At 40.5% G+C, this 22,577-nt stretch overlaps 2 protein-coding genes across 5 annotated transcripts; one reads left to right on the top strand and one right to left on the bottom strand.

Annotated features, from left to right (window-relative positions):
• Positions 1-6,295: 6,295 nt before the first annotated feature.
• On the top strand, positions 6,296-9,338 carry lhfpl5b (LHFPL tetraspan subfamily member 5b). 2 transcript variants are annotated; one of them, XM_027288632.1, is made up of 3 exons: positions 6,296-6,803; positions 8,936-9,172; positions 9,259-9,338. In XM_027288632.1, the coding sequence occupies exons 1-3, from the start codon at positions 6,395-6,397 to the stop codon at positions 9,264-9,266; spliced, it is 654 nt and encodes a 217-aa protein (XP_027144433.1). In that variant the 5' UTR covers positions 6,296-6,394; the 3' UTR covers positions 9,267-9,338. The 2 variants fall into 2 exon arrangements, with proteins under 2 accessions (XP_027144433.1, XP_019114781.1); XM_019259236.2 differs by having other exon boundaries at positions 8,936-9,299.
• Positions 9,339-9,433: 95 nt separating this feature from the next.
• srpk1a (SRSF protein kinase 1a) lies at positions 9,434-21,442 on the bottom strand. 3 transcript variants are annotated; one of them, XM_027288631.1, is made up of 17 exons: positions 21,293-21,442; positions 20,624-20,678; positions 17,380-17,507; positions 17,049-17,157; positions 16,800-16,887; positions 16,416-16,503; positions 15,854-15,960; positions 15,285-15,450; positions 15,176-15,201; positions 14,847-15,072; positions 14,354-14,719; positions 14,066-14,166; positions 13,754-13,861; positions 13,535-13,604; positions 12,391-12,483; positions 11,126-11,218; positions 9,434-10,858 (listed from the first exon to the last, which is right to left on the bottom strand). In XM_027288631.1, the coding sequence occupies exons 1-17, from the start codon at positions 21,303-21,305 to the stop codon at positions 10,674-10,676; spliced, it is 2,022 nt and encodes a 673-aa protein (XP_027144432.1). In that variant the 5' UTR covers positions 21,306-21,442; the 3' UTR covers positions 9,434-10,673. The 3 variants fall into 3 exon arrangements, with proteins under 3 accessions (XP_027144432.1, XP_010738818.3, XP_010738826.3); XM_010740516.3 differs by lacking the exon at positions 11,126-11,218 and having other exon boundaries at positions 21,293-21,441; XM_010740524.3 differs by lacking the exon at positions 12,391-12,483 and having other exon boundaries at positions 21,293-21,441.
• Between the last annotated feature and the right edge of the window lie 1,135 nt (positions 21,443-22,577).

The raw sequence follows: 22,577 nt of genomic DNA, 5'->3' as shown, positions 1-22,577 counted from the left end.
GTGAGGGAATTACTTTTACAACAGCGTTTGAAGTGTCTAAATATGAAAATTAATGCAATTTTGATTTTATTTCATCGCTCTGGAGGATTCAGAAGTTTCTTCAAAGAACAGTAAACCACAAAGGATTTGTGTAAAATACACTCAGGGTCTTTTTCAGTATCAAACAATAACACAGGCATACCCTGCAAGAATGGTATTGATTTTCCTGTCTGTTGCATGTGACGCTGTGTAAACACTATATGGAAATATGTATATGTGGACAGTCTGGTCCTTGTCTGAATGTTTGTTTGAGTAGTTAATCTCTACTTTGTGCATACAGTCCAGTCAGTGACCTGTCTCAATACACTTAATGGCATACTGCCCCCTTTTGGACAATCTTGGCTAATAATGAAAGGTATTCTTTTCCCTAAACACCATGAGAGTTCACGAACACGGAGACACACATTGAGGTATTTTCTGCGTTTTCATTTGTTCTATTTTGCCGAAAAGCAGAGCATCTGTGACGGAAAGAAAATCTCATTAGTGTGACACCAAACACATTCCAATGATGAGATGTAACCATCACGGATGGCCCAGTTATCCCAAACTCAGTGCTGCTGGGTCGCTGAGGGTGTGAAAGCCCATTGTGCTCTTTTCTCTGTCTGAAATAACAAGATGCATCTGGCAGTGGTCTGGATCGGTTCCTGCTTTCTGCTGCCAAACTACGCTGATTTTAACAGAGATGGGGAGAAAGAAAATTGGCCTCGGAGACGGCTGGACAAGCATCTATGAAGCTGTGGTGCCATAATAATGGATGTGGGCGCATTAGGGTAGAGGATAAGGTTTGGGGATGCTTCGTGAACACAGGGTGTTGGACAGAGAGGAGTTAATCTCTTGTCATGGTCAGAGCTGCTGCAAACATTATAATACATGCACTAAACTCACAGAGATCATTATTTGCAAACATTATTGCTGCAGGGAAACATAGGCGAAACATAGCTGAGGGTCAAGGTTATTGATGGAACACATGGGGGTGTTTAGAAGGATATTATAATACGCACAAGGCCAGTGAGTTTAAAACTATAGAAATGAAGGGATACTGCAACAACTCCCCTGCATACTGATTTGAGTGGTTTATTAAACTGAATACCAAATAGAGAAGACTAACTAAATCATATTATTCTACTCAAACCAACATCAATGGGTAGCACCCTCCTCTGCACCAATATGAAAAGAAATCCTGACTTTAAACAACTGTTTATTCTCTGATGAAATGCCTCTTCATCTCTCCAATTGGCACTGGCATCTAAATCTAGCAGAGCGTGGTGAGAACTGCTTGTTTGTTTGTTTGTTTTTGTTTGAATCCCAGCCTGAAAACAGACATATTTTAAAAAGACAGGCACTTTGGTGGGAAGGAGGATGAGTCACATAACATTTAACAACAATACAGCAAAGATAACATATGATGATGATAAATTATCTGTCACATTCGCAGAAAACATTATGATGTACTCCGCTCTCTGTCTCAGCGGCAGGCCTTAATCACATCAAGGAATAAGCATGTCGCTCATTTGATGAAAGTTGGCCATAAATGTAATAAAGCTGCCAAGGTTATTACAAGTGCCATAGGCCATTTTACAACAGCTCACACACCTCATATTGGATTATGGAGAGAAATATGATGAACCAAGGAAGAAGAACTTGCCCATTTACAAAGGACCAGGGGAGGTTTAATGGCTTGTGACTGAATCCATTCATACACATTAATTCCTATAGCAATGACAATCTGCAGTGGTTTGTCTCAGCTCGGTGAAAACTTTAAGAGACTTAGACTGCGCTTTATTGATCCCTTTGGGATGACTCCCTCAAGGAAATCAAAAACTAGTGAACTGACAACTTTGCTAACACCCAAAATTCAAGCAAGTGCAATAGCATAAGACTAGTACAACAGCGAGAAATATAGATTGGCATCTGTCTGTCAGCCTTTTATTTTACAAAGCTCTTGACTAAAAGTTAGTCCAAGATTTACTCTTGTCCAGTAACTTCTTGTTCGGTCACTCTCTCCTTTTACGCAACGTCAATGTCACCTTTGTTCTTTTTGCCTCTGATGTTATGTTTATAGAAGCTGCTCAGCCCAGTTAAATTACCCACTTGCCCAGCTCTGGTTCTAGCACAACAACACTTCCTCTTCCCGGTGGTCCAAAACACCTGTGGTATAAACACTGACACTCCCCCTGTGCTCTAAGCTCACTCAGCCTGGCTAACAAACTGAGCTAACATTAGCTAACAGCAGCTATATTTTGCAGTAGTTTACGTTACTGGCCATTAGCTAACTCACGTAAATCCCTGAGAGTTGATGCGAGCAGCTAAAGGACATCAGAGGAAAACATTTTCTCCATGAAATATGATCCAGTTTCACCAAAATCAGTCAAATATTTGGTGGTGTGAGTGCTGTAATTATGTACTTAATGGAGCACAAAGTAACATAGTGTGAGAACAGGTGTACGAATGACACCATGTCGGTGTAGCATCAACATGATTTTAAACTAATTTATGGTAGAAATGTTGCTTTAAGGAGTGCTGCAATTTGACTGTCTATCCATCCACCCTGTGGTATCACTTTCGGATATGTGATATATGTTATGAGTGTCAGTTGGACTATAGTGTAAATATTTGTGGATTATACTGAATTTTTTAAAATATGAACCCCAGAGAGAGTTGTTGTTGCCAAGATAACAACTAGGATGCAAAGTTGTGTCACTTTTAAAATAAAATGACAGTTAAATTCAACGATTTAGACAACATGTAAGAATTTCCAACACCTTGTACATTAATCTTGAAGCAGGAGCATTTCACCTTGTTGCCCATCTATTTACTACCATCCTAAAGGCAGGTACAGCAACCCACATTTGTTCATCTGTGTGTTTATCCATCACTTTATTCGTGTGCTGTCGAAAAAACCCAGGTGGAAAACGTTCACTTACTTGTACCCCCCTTCACGTTTCTCTTGCTTGCCTCTCTAGCTTGTGAAATCACTGCACAGGAAACCAAACCGGCAAATCATTTTAGCAGCCTCTCTGAACTGCAGTGAGGCACAAGAATTATTGAACAAACAGATAAACAAACCTGACTCCCCGAGGTCTGAGAACGACGAGGCAGAGGAGCTTAGATATCAGGTTTGCTTGAAAAATCACTCATCTGACGGAAAGTACACAAATATATGCTGAACACTTTATGTGTTAATAGCTCTGTGGCTCTCATACAGCATGTCTTAGGTAGTAGATACTGAGGCTGTCCATGATGCAATGCAATTAAAGGTTTCTTATTTTAGCATCAGTTAATCATTTCTAGTTCACTCTCAAGACATTAAATACATTTAATTACCTCATTTTCACATGGCTTGGGGATCTAAGACAATGAGCAACAACTCTGCTTCAAGTTCAGCTGGTAAAATTTGATGCATGTCTCCCCACCTCGCGTTCTCCCTTCATTTCCTGTCATATCTCTATTATTTAGTTTTTAATAAAAAATGCCAGATAAAAGTGTCAGATAACGTGTCTGAACAGACTTTCCGAGGAGTCTGGGTTGGTTTACTGACAGTTTTCTGTCAGTGGGTTCCAAAAAATCCACCTTTGGGTAAGCCTGGATGAGTGATGGATGGATTCTCAACTAAGCAAAGCAACTGTCTAAGACCCCTCAGGGCCCTCAGGGGTGCCCAAAGCCTCAGGTCCAGCCAGTTTGTGATAATTAAGGCTCCTTCCTTTTATCTAGGGGCTTTTATGTGTACAGCCAAAATGCTGTTATGTAACATTCTGATTGTTATATAGTTTAAATTGTGTTTATTCACAAATTAAATAGTTAATTAAATAACCTAAAACTAACTGACACAAGAGCAAGCCTAGGCCTGCTGACAGGGGAAGTCTTTTTTACATGGTGTACCATCAACTTCAATTTCTTTTTGACATTTGCTGGATCCCTCTGTGGCACAAAGACAAATTCCTTTAAAAGAAAATAACAAGAAGACAGTTGTCTTCGGCTCTCTTCAGAGCATAAAAAGAGCTAAAAAGGTAGCCGTGTGACAGACGGTGGGATGACTGAGAAGAGAAAGCAAACAATGTCTCGTTCCTCCTGAGAAAAGGCAAAAAGAAATCCTATTTAAATTCAGGAGATGGTGGCCCCTTTGGAATCAAAGCTGTGAGCATTCTTTAGTTTGTAATAAGATGAGAAAATGCAAACACAGTTAAATACCTTTATCCTTCTGCTAATGTCAGATTCTGCATGTGACTGGGGGAAGGTTATAAAATCTAAACAGGTTTTAAAAAGTTTTATTACCCACCCATGTTTTAACATCTGCAGTTTATCCAGCCCATCAACCCTTAAGATAGACATCACATTTCATTTTCATGAGGGAGCCATAACACAGCAGCACCGCTCTGGGTCATAAACAGATGGTCATGAATTTATTTTTTAATTCCTAACCAGGGGTTCTGAATGCAACATAAGTTGATTTTAGATTTCACTAATTCCCTCATTCATTATTTTTGACTTTAAAGACAAGATTGGAACAAGGTGCTGTGTCAGAAAACAAATAAAAAGCTTAATCCTCCTAAAAGTGTAAGGTATGTGTGTGTGTGTGCATATCTGTCTTCAATAAAATGTTTTACACCAAGATGTTTCTGCCACACTTCAATGCATCTCTGAGGAAACAGCAGGCTTGATGAAATCTCAGCCAGACCCTTCAGAGGTTGTCAAATGTATCAAGGATTAGGCCTCATTAGAGCAGCACTCAAAAGCAGCTCCCCTCTCATTTTTCCATCACAGACTGATTAGTCTTTTTCATCTAAACTGTGATGGCACCTCTCTATCTCATCCCTCTCAAGCAGAGGTGATGTTTTCCTCTCTGCTACCCCCCACCGGCAGCTGACTGTCCTTCTTGAGCTGTAGGGAGTCATCAGGGATTCCCTGGGGATGCAGGGCAACCACTCATCCCTGAATACTTTTCTCTACACATGGCATAGTGTCATGTAGGAAGCCCTCAGACTCCTTGTTATGAACACCAACTGGAGGATGAAGGGTATACAGATGGTGGCATGCTCTGTCCGGCTGCCCATCAGCCTCGAAACATATTTGCCATCCCAAACTGAATATGACAGAAAAAATAGAAAACATGTGCACTGTTTTATTCTGCAGTTGAATGTGGTAACTTATCAGCCCAGGGGTTAAAATGGAAAAAACATCAGTGACTGAGAGAGTAGAAAAAAGCTGGACCAGCATTAAAAGGTTGCTGTTTTGGTATCAAGCATCCCAGACTAGCTGCTTTTGGCAAACACAAGTGTGCTGTTTGATTTGAAGCTCAGATGTCACTGTTGTTCAGAGCACCGGGATGCAGCTGAATTCCCAGCAACAACAATCAAAAGCCATAATCCGTCCAAGTCCGTTTTTATTTTTATTTATCAAAAATCATTATTGTGTTCTTGTCACTGCCAGTAAGTTTTCAGATAAGCAGCACTCCAATAAGAAGATTCAGCTGGAGCAATATTAAATTTGATATCAGCATCCCTTTGTTTTAAGCTTCTTGTTTATCCACCATAAAGCTCAGCAAACTGTCGGGCAGAAGCTCACTAAATATGACATATCACAATATGACATTTAGAAATATTGGAAAGAAGAGGGAGTAAAGCTGCAGTGTGCATATAATACATTATATATAATATAATATAAAAACCCCTATTGTAAACCCCTAAAATACTTTATATTTATGATAAATGTATGTTGTTTTCTTGGTTATCAATTAGGTTTAACCAAAAGTAAGAAACTGTTTTTGACAAAGATGTAGATATAAAAGGTTCATTGTATGGTAACAACATAACAACTCTAATTTTCAGGTGATTATACACTAATAAAAACATAGTTATGATTATTATATTCTATTTCTACTAATAGAGCCCCTTAAATGTTACACACTTGACCTTTAATCTTCTAATAAAATGTAGGTGTTTTGATTCTAAATACTACTTATGTATACTATATATTATATTTAAATTATGATATTTAAAAAAGAGATAGAGAGACATCACTTGTCCTAAACAAAGTAATTAGTTTGTGTAGTAAGGGCGTGTCAGTGTGTCTTCACATTATCAGACAGCTGTCAATGACTGACGTCAGAGGAACGTCATTAATTAGAGAGGAGAGGGTGCTGTCCGGAGTGCTGAATCCTGATCCTGGTCTTTCAAAGCAAAGCAGCCGCAACAGGTGTATGTTGTGTGTATGTGTGTGTGTGTGAGTGGATTTGTGTGTGTTGTAGTGCGGTTAAAGACTCTGGACAAAGTGGGGAGTTTGTTTAGTTAGAGAAGTTGGAGAATATCCGAGAGAAGCTGGCAGTGTTTTCCAAAAGTTGTTTTCACTCTTCACAAAAATGAATCTGCTTCCAGCTCAGGAGGCTGCAAAAATCTACCACACCAACTATGTGAGAAACTCGCGAGCCATTGGCGTCATGTGGGCCGTGTTCACCATCTGCTTTGTCATCATCACCATGGTGGTCTTCATCCAGCCCTTCTGGATCGGGGACAGTGTCAACACCCCGCAGGCCGGTTACTTCGGCCTCTTCCACTACTGCATCGGCAACGCGCTCACCTCGGAGCTCGTCTGCAAGGGCAGCGTGCTGGACTTCGGATCCATCCCCTCACCTGCCTTCAGGACAGCCATGTTCTTCGTGGGGACCTCCATGTTGCTGATCGTGGCCACTATGGTCTGTTTCAGCTTGTTCTACTTCTGTAATGCGGGGAACGTCTACAAGATCTGTGCGTGGATGCAGCTGGCCTCAGGTGAGGAGGACTGTGGTTCTTCAGTCCATTTACTGTAGTACTGTACTTTATAGTACTTTATTCAAGCACAAGTTACTTTATACTTTCACTCAACCACATCTCACAGGTTAATACTGTATTTGTTTCTCCATTACATTTATTTGAAAGTTATAGTTATTGTTCAGATTAAGATTTTACACACAAATATCATAATAATGTATTAATATGATGCATAGATAATGATTAAAGTATCCAATAGCATAAAAAAGTAGTTAAAAAGATCTCATGCACCACCAGTTACATTAAAAAACTGCTTCAATGTTAGTGCATTATTATTATATAATAATAATATAACACTACGTCCATTCTGCATAATATGTACTTTGGATTTTGATATTTAAAGTACAGTATGCAAGTACTGCACATACTTTTTGAATGTAGAATATTTACTTGTAATGGAGTATTTTAAACTTTGTCCACAACTGATGGCCTTTAATGTATGTATGTATGAATGTAATGCATTTTGTATTATTTACATTTTGGTGACACCTTATTTTGCAGTCTGATGGAGAACTGAAACGAAACCTACATCTGAGTGAAGCTGCAAGATATACAGTATAATATGATACAGATTATTTACTATGAGTCTAGATGTCACTTGCATTACACCAATAGTAAACCCTTGAGTATCCTCACACTGATATTGAGGCATGATGTAAAAGTGCCGTGGTAGTTGACATTTGCTGTGAGAGTTTATTGTTATTCATTTTAAGGTCAAAGGTCACAGCCTGTGGAGAAATACTAAGCAGACTCCACCATGTATTTTAATCTTGTAGTTCCTTAGTATCAGTGTCTAGTTATAAATCAAATAAAGACCACGTTGTTACATTCAGTCACCTTTCAAGTGTGTACCAAGGTTCGGCACCTGCATATCAAAATTCTGAAATGAAGCTGTGTTCTGAAGACCCGTGTCTCTCTTATGAACTGTCTCTGGTGATAAACTCGTCCTGTCACAAACCGCCTTCTCACCTCTCTGGTTTCAGGCGTGGGCTGTGTTTGTTCTGGATGTGTTGTTCTTCACAGTGGAAGCCAATAGGGGATCCAGTTTCAGCCCAGAGTCTGACACCTCTGATGGTGGATTGGTTACGTGTAACACGATCAGGTGTTGCTGTGTTGTTAACTGATGTAAACTTGCACCTGAGTCATTCCAGGGCCAAGGAAATTAGTCATATGATAAAGGTCTTTATAATAATAGTGGTAGAAGAAGTACTCAGATCCTTTACTTAAGTACAAAGTACAATAATGTAAAAATACTTCATTACAAGTATTACTATTAAGTAATTTCAGTTAAAAAAAATATGTCAAAAGTATTATTATATATTAGCCTATGTGATTAGATCTTTGAAACTGGCATTACAATATGTAGACAGGACTTTACTGCTGCAGCTTGTAAAGATGGAGTTAATTGATCTTAATTGATACAGGTATCGGTTTCAAAGCTAGAGGTAGGACCCCTCTAAAGGGTCACCAAATAAATGTGAGAGGTCATGAGATGGTTAACAGGAGAGAAAACATACTTCTTTATATTTTTCTTTGATTGAACTGCTGACAATTTGTGGACATCTGAGACATGACAAAGGGTCCCAACCAGAGATTATGAGGTCACAAGTTGGGAACCACTGGTTTAATATCTAACCGTATGTTTTGTTTTAGAAGTAACAAGTAACTTTATCTTTCAAGGAAGGAAGTGTAGTAGAGTAAAAAGTAAATTTACTAAAGTTGAGTAAATCTACTTAGTTACTTTTCACCACTCAGTACTACTTAACCATTCCTTAAAATTATACACATTTCTGATTTAAACTAGTTTTGTAGAGTAGCTGTGTGAAAAACCCAGAGGAAATTTTACCAGATGAAGAGCATTTAACATTTAAGAACTTTCATAACAGTACATCATGCAAACAGCACCACTGAGCATCTCGTGCCCTGCTGCACCATAAATAAATTAAACCTTTGGCACTTTATGGGGAACATCATGTTGTATCTTTCACTAGAGGCTCTGAAGAATCTCACAAATAATTATTTTTCAAAGTAAGAGCACACAGGGGGTATTTATTGCAAGGCTCCAGCATTTCAGTGTTCTTCTTCCCCCGCAGCTGCATTGCTGGTGATGGGCTGCATGATCTACCCAGACGGCTGGGACTCTCCGGAGGTGAAGAGGATGTGTGGCGAGAGGACAGATAAGTACAGCCTGGGGAACTGCACGGTGCGCTGGGCGTACATCCTGGCAATCATCAGTATTCTCGATGCCCTTCTCCTGTCACTTCTGTCCTTCACCCTCGGGAATCGGCAGGACAAACTGCTGCCGGATGACTTTGAGGTGGAGGGAGCAGGTAAGAGTTAATGCTAACAGGTGAAGGCTGTGGGTATTGACCAAAACAGGGAAATGTAATAAAACATATCCTTTATTCTTTTACAGATAACTGATGAACAGACCTTCAGAACCAGAATGACGTTTTCTCCTGCTGTCAGTCAGATTTTTGGTTAATTGAAATTCAGCTGTCCTCTTTTCTGCTTTACAAACCACACGCAGAGTTTTTAATATTCATGTCAAACACATAATAAACTCAGACCGACAACCTTGACACAGTCAATTTGTGTTGTATGAACATCTGTTTTATTGTATGGTGTTTTGTAATCGGACAGCTCACATGAAGTCTTATGATCTTGAATCGGACACTAATATAAATTTTGTTTTTGTTTTGTTTTGTTTTTCCGAGGCCTCAACAGACACATGGGTTTACTTTGATCATTTTGGGGACACCGTTACATAACATCAGATGTCACCATTCCTATGGTAGAAACATTGACATTATTGAACAGTTGGCCATACATACAACTGAGCTCGAACTCATCTTCCATACACTTTATTAAAACACAGCTACCCAGCTAAATAATTTTAGCTAAGATATAAGATTTATTAAAAACTGTACATAACTGTAATATACATAAAGGCAAACTCTTTGGTACAGATATATACAGTTTATTTTCTTTTTTTCCTTTAAATTGGGCTTCTTAACGTGTTGTCTTGTTGAAACCTTTAAAACACGATATTCCTGAATTGTAATAGGTGTATGAGAATACCAGCCTCCCATGAGAATGAACGATCTCATTTATTGTAATTAACTAACCACACTAAATACCAGGTGACAACAGATTTGTTATGGCTAAATAATATGACCTACGTTATCAGACAGTGGTTGTCTCAGTAAGAAACTAGTCTGTCTAGAGAAATGCTATTACCACAGTCAGTGTAAATGTCAGCCCAGTGTGCAACTTCCTACCCCTACTTTACAAATATAAAATATACCTTACATGTGTAATAAGAATAAAATAATTCTTAAAAAAAAACAAAAAAACAAAACAAACAACAACAACACAGCACTAATGAAAATGTACGAGAAAAGAAGTGATAGCAAGTCCTTTTTAAAGGGGACAAAAATGACCAATAAAGGCTACATATCCTTGACTTGTTTGGGTTTTAGTGCAGGAGTGTAACAAACAAGGATGAGTCACTAGCAGTACAAGAACAGGTTTGCTTAAACGGGTGGGTGAACGGAGCACAGCAGTTGGAGCCAACATGACCACAAAGTAATATAATCCACTGGATTCCCGACATCGTCGCACCGAGAGAAGAACCAACAAATACAAAGCAAACATACACAGAAGCATTAGCTTGAGAACAAGAACATGAGAAATCCAAAACAATGAAAGAAAGAAAAAAAAAATAGAGAGAAATAAATATTCATCTGATATGCCCAAATTGGAAAGTGATCTGTTGCAGTCTCTGTAGAGAGTGGGAGGGAAGGGAGGTGCAATGGAAGGAGGTCTCCACTAGAGGGAGAGCCAGGGGTGGCGCAAGCACTCTGCGGCCGTGGCTCTCTTCTCCGGGATCAGCTCCAGCATGGGAATCAGGAAGTCGGCGAAGCACTCGGCTTCTTCTCGGGGCCACTCGTACTTGTCAATCAGCACCTCCAGCAGGCCCCACGGCTTCAGCTTGGTGATGTGTTTCAAATCACCTGCAGACGACCAGACAGAGCACAGTGTCAGAGAGTCACGCAGAAATACAGTAAAGCAATTTCTCATGTGTAAATATAAACAATGGGGTAGTTAAGTGTCTGTGGAAACATATTCAAATATGCACAGAAAAAAACTGTCTATGTATTCCCAAAACTGGTATTTCTTTAAAATAGTAATATCTAATGTTATTGTTAATGAAAAGTTTCTATCAGCAGCAGCTCTAGGAAAAATCTTAACAGACAGAAATCCTCCAACACTTTTTTTACCTTTCTTGGTGAAAAAATCCTTGGAATATTTGCCGGTCATTATGAGTTTGCGTGGGACACTCCCCAGCAGCTCAATGATCAGCGCTATATGGTCTACGCAGCAGACAATTGCAAGAGGAGAGGGGGAGAGGAAGACAGACAAGACAAACAACAGATTCATCAGACAGTGTCCCAGTCACAGGCCCACTCTGGGTGTGTGGGTGGAGGGTTGAGGAATAGAGGGGTCGGCCTGACAGCACACAACAATTGGGTTGGATTGTTGAGGTTGGCAAGCACAGACCTCCTGTTAGATCAAACAAGGCCATCAGACATGATGAGAGCTGTAAGGTTCTTAAACTTTTTATAGCTCTACGTCAAGAATCATATTCAGATTTGCCATTTCAGCCAATCACACTGGATGGTGATACTAGCAAAATGGTTATTCATACAAGAACTAAGGCTGCCTATGAAGAGGCTCTGCAATCAGCCCTTTACTCATATGTCTGTTCATATACTACAATCTCACATTAAGTGAAGTAGTGATCACAGTTCAAAACCTACAACTATTAAATTCAACTTAAAATCACTGATATTTGGCACACAGATATATTTAAATCAGAAGTATTCATGTTTATACACCTGTTGTTGATACCTGAAGCCGTTTATACAACAACTTTGTTCTCTTTTTCACAGAAATATTATTGGGTGTGAACATTAAGGCTGCTTTCTGCCTTCCTTTGTAAAGTATTACAAAGATTAAGTTATCAGCACTCATAAAGAATGGCAGCAGGCTGGCCTTGCTGCAGAAGTGCTCTTGAACACTGAATGCCTCCCAGCTCCAGAGATTCTCAAACTTCACACACTTATTTACATTTTACAAAAGTTCATTTTCTCTGGTGGCTTTTCTTTAATTCTATTAAATCAAGAAAAATAAAATAAAGTTAAATCAGAGCACTGCTGTGAGTGACTGTACACAAAGTTGTGAGGATTTTCCCTACAGAGATCGATACAGTATCAAGACTTGAGCCAAGTCATCTGTCTTCTTCTGAGGAGGTACTGAATGTACCTCTGCCAAGCAATCTTTGGCAGAACTACTGACACTTGAATCCACGTCTGATGGCTTTGTTCAAAAATACATACGTTTGTCAGTCTGTATTCATCTTTTAGCCCACTGGCATGAACAACAACCACTTTGGTAGACCTGAGTGTGCTGAAAGTAACCTTCCTCCTTTACCTCCCATCCACCACTGCTCCCAGAGCGAGCCACAGACAGCGTTGTGGCGTACCTCTTTTGGTGAAGTATTCCTGTGAGTATTTCCCACTCAGAGCATAGTGACGAGGGATTTTACCAAGCAACTCAATCATGAGAGCAAGATGGTCTGGAAATGAGGCACATCAGAAGAGTAGAGGGAGGATAGAAAGTCAGAGGGTACAGGAGTTTGGAGAGAGGAGGAGGTGGAGATGGGAGAGAGATGGCAAACAGTCGTGGAACAATGTATTAGGAACAATGGATGATGACAGCCTCGTATGACAAGACAGACAAGTATGGCCAGCCTATATTATTTCTTCACATCAAAAGCTATTAAAAATATTCATTCACTTTCATTTAGGAAAACAAACCATGGAGACTGAAAATAGGGCTGCAAGCATTTCCAACAAAGTGATGAAGGATGAGTGATTAGTAAATATGAGTAATAAAGGACAGTCACACAACAGAGAAAGTAGTTGGAGAATACTGAGCAACGCCTCACAAGTACATGTACTGGAGGTGAAAAAGCTGATTCACACCTGCAGGGCATGTGCCAATAAACTGAAGGCTGAATCTCGGCACATACCTGACATGCCGCAACAAAATCATGTCAGCGCAGAAATGTGAAGCGACGCAGCAAGCCAACTCGAACATACAGAAAGCATAAGCAGGAGCACAGGGAGATGTGGAGCGCAAGTGTGAGGGAGATGAAGAAAAGAGGAGCAAGAAAAAAAGAGATGGCCCCTTATCCAGTGCGACAAAAATGTGTTTTGAGGTGTTAGAGAGGAAATAAACACAGGAATGTTGGTACTCGTCATCACATGATTCACATCTATAGTTCGTCTAAACCAGAGATTTGAAATCAGTGTAATGGAGTACCTCATTTAAGTGTTAACTCTGTGAAAACATAAGCAAAGTGCCCTGCAACTTATGCAAATGGCAAAGTGAAAGTGGCAATTTGCCATGCTTACTGTGAAACTCTTATGATACTTCACAATAACAATAAAACACCAATGAGGGAAGAAAGAAGAAACACATCATGAAAGTTTTCACAGTAGCAAAATTGTTAAAAGTTAGCATACATATCAAAAATACTACTAAATACAGCACTTCGGTTAATTCTGTCTATTTATAGCTGGATAAAACAGAAAATGAACAAGAGGAAGAAGTCCCAGCAATACCTTCATCCCTGGAATAATCTTCCCCAGAATGCGGTTCAAACAAGTAGTCCCCTGTGGCAAGCTCAAAGGCCTGCAGAGAAAACACAATCATCATCATAAACACAGGAAGAGACACTGTGGAGGGACATATTTACTCCCTCCCACTGCTTGCTACACTCTCATACTGAGGGCTTCTTGAGTTTTTTTCTTAGGTTCTGATACAGTGCGATAGTTTCTCACCATGCAAGCTGTGCTCCAAATATCTGCCGGTGTGCTGTATCCAGAACCAATGAGCACCTCTAAGGACCGGTACTGCCGTGTCTGGATGTCTTCTGTAAAGTGCTTGTGCTGAGAGAGGGGAAAGAAATAAACCCTTAAAAAAATGGGATACATTTACTCTGGAATTATAAATATGTGAAGACTCCATTTCATCTCAGAACTTGGATCAATAGAAGAAATTAAACAAAGAGCTGGAAGATTAAAGTATTTCTATTTTTGTCGCTTGATGACACCTAATCACAAAATCCCTCATGTCATTAGTCGGCTACTCACCACCCAGCAGGCATTTCCCAAGTCTGCAATCTTGACCTTGATCTGGTCCGCATTGATTGGCTCAAGAGGGTTAACTAGCAGGGATCCTGCTGTTAGCTTGCCTATATCAGAGCAGAGGAAGAGAAAGTTATGAATGGTCTAAACATTTAATAAAAGAAGAAGAGCCTAATCAATTTGTAGTCCACATGGCTGAGCCTTTATTAAACTTCCAAAGAGGCCCAGACAGAGCAAACAGCTCCCACAAAACCTCTTTGCACTTCGTAGATGTTCTGACTTCAGTTGACTGACCATTTCTCAGTCTTTCCTCGGCTGTATATTGACAGTCAGACCCGTCCTCTCCCTCCTCCTGCAAAATGCTTTGCTCCAGCTCTCCCTCCTCCAGCCCGGCAGGAAGGTGTCTCTCAGTGACTCCACTGCTGTGAGCACCCCTGCCTTCAGTCTCAGAATCCATGCCGTTGCAGATGGGGTGAACAGGGGATTCCTTGTGTTGTTCCTCCTGACTGACACATTTCTCTGTGGGCTCTGAGTTGCCATTGTGTTGGTCTTCTTCCCTCCACTGCGACTGCCTCTGGTCCGCCTCCACATGGCCATTACAGTTCACCTCTGACAGCCCTTCTGGTCCCACCCTCATGAGATCTGCATTTAAACTGCTCTCTGAAAGTGTCCGGAAAAGACAGACATTCTTTTTAAATGACTCACACTAGGTGTTTTATTACTGTCAAACCCACAACAATAAAAAATGTAAGAAGCACATACTCCTCATGTGATGCTGGCTCCTTACCCTCTATTTCTTCAGGTTCTAGCTCCCGCAGAGACACCTGTCTGAGAGGAGCACAGGCCCGTCCCTTTGGAGATTGTGGGTCCTCATCCTCATCGTCTTCTTCCTCTCGTGGGTCTGTGGTCTTTTCCATCTCTTCCAGGTCGAGGATGCACTTTTCCAGCAGCTCCGCCTGACGCTTCTGCTTCTTTTTTAACTTCTTTTTCTTGTTCTTGGACATTTTTACTGCCTGATGAGAACAGAAGAAATAAAACAGCTCTCAGTTGCATATTTGTGGGACGACTTTAAGGCTGGTGTCCTGTGTAAACAATTTAATATTAAAAGGGTTGTACCTGTTTTGGAGCAGGTGCTGTGCTTACTGAAAAGAGAACATCACATGAGTACAAATAATTACCAAACTGTGTTCATGAATGTACACATAAATGTGTGTGTGCCTCATACTTGCTGAACCGGAGGGGGGAGGTGCCCCAGCCCTCTGCCACTCAGTGGCTTCAGCTGCGAGCTTCCGGACGTAAGGCTCATCAACACTCATCAGAATATTCTCCGGCTTGATGTCTGTGTGGATGATTTGACACTTCGTGTGGAGGTAGTCCAGACCTTGGAGTACCTGGGAAATTAATATATGTACTGATTATAAAGTGTCTGTTTGAACTGAAATAAATACTTTGATACATAGTTGAAGTATATGGAATAAAAGATTGATTTTTTTTAGTAAAGATATCTGAATTAAAAACAATTATCCAAGCATAAATAAACAGTTAGTACTTCATGTCGGTGTATAATTTATCACAGACCTGTCAGTTATTTGTCCCCTGAGTTAAAAAACACACTCTGTCATGTAGTCTCATGAAACCATGTTTTTCTTGCTTACTGTTGACCTAACTGGTTTCTACCTGTCACACAGCCCGGAGGCTACCTGCTTTTGTTAACTTGTTAGTGGAAGCTCCGACTGAACTTTGATCACGAGTCACCAGCAAACAAAAGGTTTTACACTGAGGGTCTTATGTTACCTGTCTTACGATGCTCTTCACACACGGCAGGGGCAGCCCTTGGTAATTGGACTTTATTATCCACTTTAATAAGTGATGTCCCAACACCTCGAACACCATGCACACATCTGAAGACCACAGCAGTTAAGATATTAACAAGTAAAGCCAGACTGAAAAACAGTTACAAGAAAACTGTCATTTACCTACACAGGGAGTAAGCTTATTTATACTAAAAAGAGGGCAGGTCATAGGAGTGCAAACACTAGCGTGTTGTTAGGGAGTTTCATATTACAGCTACAGCAATCCCTGTGGCATTCAGGAGATCTTACTCAGCCAAAGTGTCGTGATACGTGGACACAGAAGGTTCCATTTAGTACACCCATCACCTGTTGTTTACTTTGTTAGTTGCCTACTTTTTTCCAGCTAAATTTGACACTAGGGGAAAGAATTACCCTTTCTATGACAAAGTATTTTCGAAGACCTGACAAGCTTCGGGCTTTACAGCAGGACGCAATCACACAGATCAAATCGGAGTCTCATAAAAGTCCAGGGGGTATTAGGAATATTTGGCTGTAAAGGATACGAGTCCCGTTAACACCAGAGATCTTGAAGTCGTCTAGCAGCTGGACTACCATCTCCCGGTTGGGATCATCGGGGTCCGAGTTTCTTACCTGGGTACAAAGAAAAGGAACAGTGCGACCAAATGAGTCAAGATTTACAGTTACTAATGTTAGACTAGGCCAACACAGGATTTGTTGTCATGTAATACTGCTCGAACACAAAGGCATGCAACCTGTCACGCAGTACGTGTAGTCACTATGTAAAGTCTGTAATGGTTACACTGTTAGCAAGGTCACGTTGTCCCGGTAGGATGTGCACTGTCTGTGATCGATGTGTTTGCATGTCATCAGGACATGTTTGTGTACATTTACTTTGTTACGTCATTCCGAATCACTCAGCTACTTACAGATCTGAGGAGTTTGATCTCATCCACTGCTGTCTCTGTGTAGTGCTCCGCACTCTTCACCACCTTCATTGCAACAAACCTCTTCACCCTGCAACCACAGAGCAAGTAACGTTCGCTAACAGGAAGCATCGTACAAGGTCCTACCACAACAGACTCACAGTTACCAGCTGCTAGTGAATCCAACTTCAGGCCTCAAAAACAAAAACAGTGCAGTAAAAGAATATGCAGTTAAGTTTTTTTTTCTCGTACTGGATGTCCCAGGCCAGCCACACGGTGGAGAAGTGTCCCCAGCCCAGTTTCCGGATTACATGGTATTTTCCGTTGTAAAGGTCACCTACTTTCACATGGTGGTATCCACCTAGATAAGAAGAAAAAGAACCAATGTAAACACAGTCAGCCATACAATACTCTGGTTAATGTAAATGTCATATAAACACCTTAATTTAAATTAAAGCGATAAATTCACAGAACTCTTTGACTGGGGAAGTTTGTTTAGTGCAAACCATACAAACACTTTAATCTGGTTGTTCACAATAACTGGGTGCACAAATGTGCACAAAATTAGTAACACAGGACTCACCCTTGCAGTAGTCATTAGGGTCCTCCTGCTCTTCATCGTCAGAGCCGAGAATCTCCTCAGGTTCCTCGGGTTCCTGAGGCGACACTTCTTGTTGGGGCTGCTGTCGAGCTCTGGGATTGACCGGCTGCCTGATGGCCAAACACAAGCACACCGATCATCATGGACATCATAAGGAACAAAGTCTGACATCTTTCTTACCAATAACCTCTCTTTTGATTACTGAGATGCATTCTTATTGGTTTCATGAAGCAATAAAACATTTCTACCTCTCCTGCAGAGATGTTGAACAGTTAACCTTCAATTCCCTCCACCCTTATAAATTAATGCATTACAGGTAACTCTTCCCAAGATAAAACAATAGAGCAGCAGTTGGCATTATTCTCACAGGATAACCACACTGGCCAGACTTTTAAGCCTGTGACAGGCTAATCTGAATCACATTGTGATTACATTGCAGGTATCTGTCCTAGTCGAACCAATTGAACGTAAGACAAATTTTTATTTTAATCATAGTTCATATTAACATTCAGAATGTTACCGTAATAATTTGAATGACATTAGCTCAGACAAATAGTGGAGATGTGCAGAGGTAGCCTGCAAATGTGCTGTTAAAGTCAATCACGCCCATTTTTAATTGACATACATCTGCTATAAACAAATAAGAGAAACAGATAAACAGGAGCTTAGACACTTACAGTGAGTAATTAAACCAAATACACCTCAAATTATAAAAACAGGTTTCAGGTGGGCCACACCTGTACAGTGCTACTAATTAAACCTCTAGATTTTGTTCGTGCTTGTGATGAAGAGAGGCTGTCAAACTCTTGGCCAAACCTTCCTGCCACAACAGATCCACACTGAGACTCCTTCTACAGATCTCACACTCTCACACAAGAAATCTGTGCTGCAAGTTATACTTTCTTAATGCACAGCTTCTCTGGACTGAGCAAGAATGGCTTTATTAATTTTAACACAGTCAGTTATACGTTAAGCATGCAGCTGTTTAATTTAGGAAAATGTAAATCATTGCTGAAGCAGCACATCAGTACTCTGTGTTGGTAGATACTCTGTAATAAATTACAAGGATCAGGGTCAAGAAATCTGCAGCGGCATTAATGCATCTTAATTAACAAAAAAGATGAAGAAGCCTGCGTGCTACTCGTGTCGCGCAATTACAAAGCTCAATTATTTTGTCATTATGCCAGACTGCCAGAGGGAAGAGACAAAGTACATCTAAAGCAAGTCATAGAAGAATGAACAGAAAGCAACATAAAAGAAAAGATATGGCCCAAGGATTTGTGGACTGCTACAGACAAAAATTTAATTAATTTAAAAATGTAACGCGGTAGTGACTGCACACATTTCACTTTTGGCATTGAGCACACGAAGTAAGGGAATGACAGTTTATGGATAATTGTACAAATAGAATAATATCCTTCATAAGAGGATTTACCAGCTTTATTCAAATTTTGAGTGATATCGATCTTTAATTTGAAGCTTGGTCATTTGAGGTTCATCATATGAATCTTTAGATGTGAAATTAAAGCACAACGAGGCATTTCTGACAGGTTATGTATGGATCTGAAGTGGATCAGGCTCTTTAGCCCAGGACAGTTCAAATCACAGAACATATTAAGTCATTTTATATAGTAATAACAACCACATTGGCATGTGCACTTCTCTGAGTGAGTATATATATATGTATGTGTGTGTGTGTGTGTGTGTGTGTGTGTGTGTGTGTGTGTGTGTGTCATCCTGTAATCTGTGGGCTGCTTATATCCATTTAAAAGCCAAACAGCCTGATGTTACTTTCTCCGCTGAGGAGATTAAGGCTGCTCGTCACCATGGGAGCGAAGAGAGCTACGATCACTTTGAAATAAATTCCTAAACTGGTCTGTAGCGTGTCACAAAAAGGCCGCTGGTTTCCACATAATCTGCAACCTACTTATTCATGCTTGACACGGTTATTTGAAGCGGAGAGGCTTTACTGCATGTTTATGCACGAATGACAGGACAAACAGCTGCAATTAATTACGGACTCATTTCAACTACAGTTCATCTTCCTAATGACATTGGTCCCTTTGAAACGCATTCACCGCTCTTGAATTGCTGCAATTGTTGTCACACAATTGTAGGAAGCACTCAGCATTGATACTAATAATTAATCGTCTCAATTCTCATACACTGAGTCACGACTCTGCATTCACTATTGACGAATGAAGACAGAGATGAATCACAGGATTATCATTACTTAACTGTGGAGCCAGACACAACTCTCATTAGCCTCATAGTCATGAAAATAAATAAAAATAAAAACATGGCTGCTCTGATTTTGTGCAAGTGCTCGTACGTTTTGCTTGTGCTTCTCATGTTAGGCGTGAAGAAAACTGTGTGTCTGATACTCAAATTGTTGTTTTCTGCTCCTCACCACTGATTCAGAGCCTCAGTTACGTACTCGGGATGACTGAGATTGTTACCGATCTTCTATACATATGGTGCTCAGCATGCAAGGATGACTGTGGCATGCAACGGTACCGGTTATATTTAGTTTTATGGCGTCACACGATTCATATGCATAAAATGGACATGCCAGTTTCAGCCATGAAGACAACGCAGTCGCAGGAGAGGTGAGTATCTGCAATGGTGCTGTTTTCAGTGAAACACCATGCTTCGGTGGGCTGATGTGGGCTTCTTCATCTCTGGTTTTAAATATAGCACAGGCGGTTATGTAACACACTGGAGGATGCCACTGATGGCATGATTAGTGGATTGTTAGGTGCAGGAAAACAATCAGTATTTGGGGTCAACGCTTGCATGGTCTATTTTTGATCCCTTAATGTTGCATTCTCCTTATGCAGCCATTCATAAACTATTCTGATAGTAGGCGATGGCCGTCGGGGTAGTTTATTTTAGGCACTGCATGCTGCACATTCTAAACAGATAGCTTACAACTTACATACTATTAAAGTGTCTGACCAAATGAATAATGCTGCTGACCTTACTCGAACCACATGCAAAAAGCTATGGAAACTCAGAGTGTACAAGCCCATGATTATTTAAGTCTTCTTTATCTTTGGATCATGCACAGACTAAAATAAACGCATGGCATGCAGTCAAGGACCTTATGTCATGCTCACATCTGAACGTACAGACAGCACATGTGTACGACTGCAACAAACAACCCACCTCTACCACTGGGTACCACTGACACAATGCGTGCTTGATGTGTAAACGTGAAACTCACTTTTTGCTGGTCTTCTTCGCTTTCGCCCTCTTCTTCCTCGCCTGGAGTGCCAGAACTGTCAGAAGAAAGGAGTGAGCAGTGAATTATTTTGCCATTGTCTGGGTGCTCGTTTGTTGTCTGACACTCGAGACAATAAAAAAAGGATGACACTGTCTGAGAGGAAGGATACCTCACCCTACCTACAGTGGTGATTTATATCATGTGATAAATATCTGAATCACAACTGCAGCGCATCTGTCCGTTTGATACGGAGACCTAACGCTCGAGCTACCACCTAGACAACCGTTTTTTTAAAAAAGACTGTAACGACACTCAAGTGATTTCAGACACATTAACGAGTAGCTGCTCGGTTAATACGTTATCTAGCTGATGTTAACGCTGTCCGTGCTTTGGCTCGGCTGTTTAAAGAAAGGCTAAGACAGCTGAACGCAGCTACATAATCCCGACATGCCCCATTGAAGCTAAAGGCTAACGTCTGAGAGGAGCTAACGTAGCTCAACAGTGCGTGACAGACGCGTTCAATTAAAACCACCATCTCAATGTATGTGCAGCTCGGCTAAACGTCACGTCTGTGACCGCGGCGGGGACTGCAGTCAACTGCAGTGTCGACACACACACACGGCCTAACATAAGCGGCATAATGTGCGGCGTGTCGGTGTGAACATTTACCTTTTCTCTCCATGTCGGCTGGATTCGTAGCCTAGCCGTTAGCTTACAGCACCGCCAGTGATCGAATGTTCCACGCATGCGCGCTGGGCTCGTTTTTGCTCAAGGGGAGCTTTCCCAGCGATGCCTCCACCTGGGAGTCACACCATGTTTTCTTTTTTTCTTTTTTTTACGGCCGCAGAGACAATGAGCAGCCTGTTTTAAATAAGTCGTGTACGTAAAAGTACTGATCCAAATGTCTTTTCTTTTTTTTTAACCTTTTGTTTATTTTTCTACAGTATGTTGACTTAAAGTGAGTCAGGCAGGTAGCTGCACAGCCTCAAATGATCTGCATAATGGAGAGGGAGGTGAATAAAATGTTTGAGTACACACAAAAAAGTACTACTAGGATACTGCCTAAGACTATCTATTGCCTTTCTATTATTGTACTATTTATTTTGCTCCATCAGGAATGGATGGATTATTAATGATTATATGTGACAATTGGACCAGGCTGGTAATTAAGAGATGTGGTGGTGTGGTAGCACTCAGTCTGTTGATGAAGGAGCTGTTTAAGGCTCCCACAGTCTCATGCAGGAGGTGAGAGGAGTTGTTTATGATGGATGTCAGCTTTGCTAACATCCTCCTCTCCGTATGTTAAATTTTAAAACTTGCAAAGACATCACATGAGGCTGTCGGATGGTTATCAAAGAGTTTGAAACTGACCACGGTATGCATAGAAAAGGGAGTATGCATGGGGCAACACAATTCTCTAAAAGCCTCTATCAATACCAACATGATCATATTACAGCCTGAGTGACATTGGACTCTTGAGGCTGATGTGAATAAATATTTTATCAGATTTTTGTCTAATAATTCTTTTAAAATAAACCCATAAACATTTTGGCAAAGGTCACAAACTTTAATAAAAAGTTGGACAAGCTAAATCTAGCCCCTCTAGAACTGTCACAGCACATAGCTGCACTAACATGTCTGAGTCGCACTTTACTGTGATTCCCTTTTTTTGTATAAAGCGTCTGCTAAATGACTAAATGCAAATGTAAAAGTTGTAACCATAATATTTGTTGAGAAAGACATTTTACATTTAATAGACAAACTCAACACAAACTACAGTGGGTACAGGAATTTTAAATGGCTATAAAAACATAACTTTGGCCTTTGTGCTCTGTAATCTCTGTCATTATAACAGACTCTGATCAATAAAACAGGGCAGTGTATAAATTACAAATTGTGTATATGGAAAAAAAAAGTGCTGCTGAACCACAGACAAATATGCAGCAGTCATCCC

The sequence above is a fragment of the Larimichthys crocea genome, chromosome XV (assembly GCF_000972845.2).
Source record: "Larimichthys crocea isolate SSNF chromosome XV, L_crocea_2.0, whole genome shotgun sequence".
Taxonomy (NCBI): domain Eukaryota; kingdom Metazoa; phylum Chordata; class Actinopteri; family Sciaenidae; genus Larimichthys; species Larimichthys crocea.
This window is presented reverse-complemented; position numbering and strand designations above follow the sequence as displayed.

Bases quoted from the DNA above. Each gene is read 5' to 3' on its own strand.
- lhfpl5b (XM_019259236.2), top strand. From the start codon at position 6,395: ATGAATCTGCTTCCAGCTCAGGAGGCTGCAAAAATCTACCACACCAAC. The intron at 6,804-8,935 runs GTGAGGAGGACT...CTTCCCCCGCAG, and splicing joins GTGGATGCAGCTGGCCTCAG to CTGCATTGCTGGTGATGGGC.
- srpk1a (XM_027288631.1), bottom strand. The intron at 15,073-15,175 runs GTACAACCCTTT...TGTTCTCATCAG, and splicing joins CAGCACCTGCTCCAAAACAG to GCAGTAAAAATGTCCAAGAA. The intron at 12,484-13,534 runs GTATTGCTGGGA...CCTCATTTCCAG, and splicing joins AGATTATTCCAGGGATGAAG to ACCATCTTGCTCTCATGATT.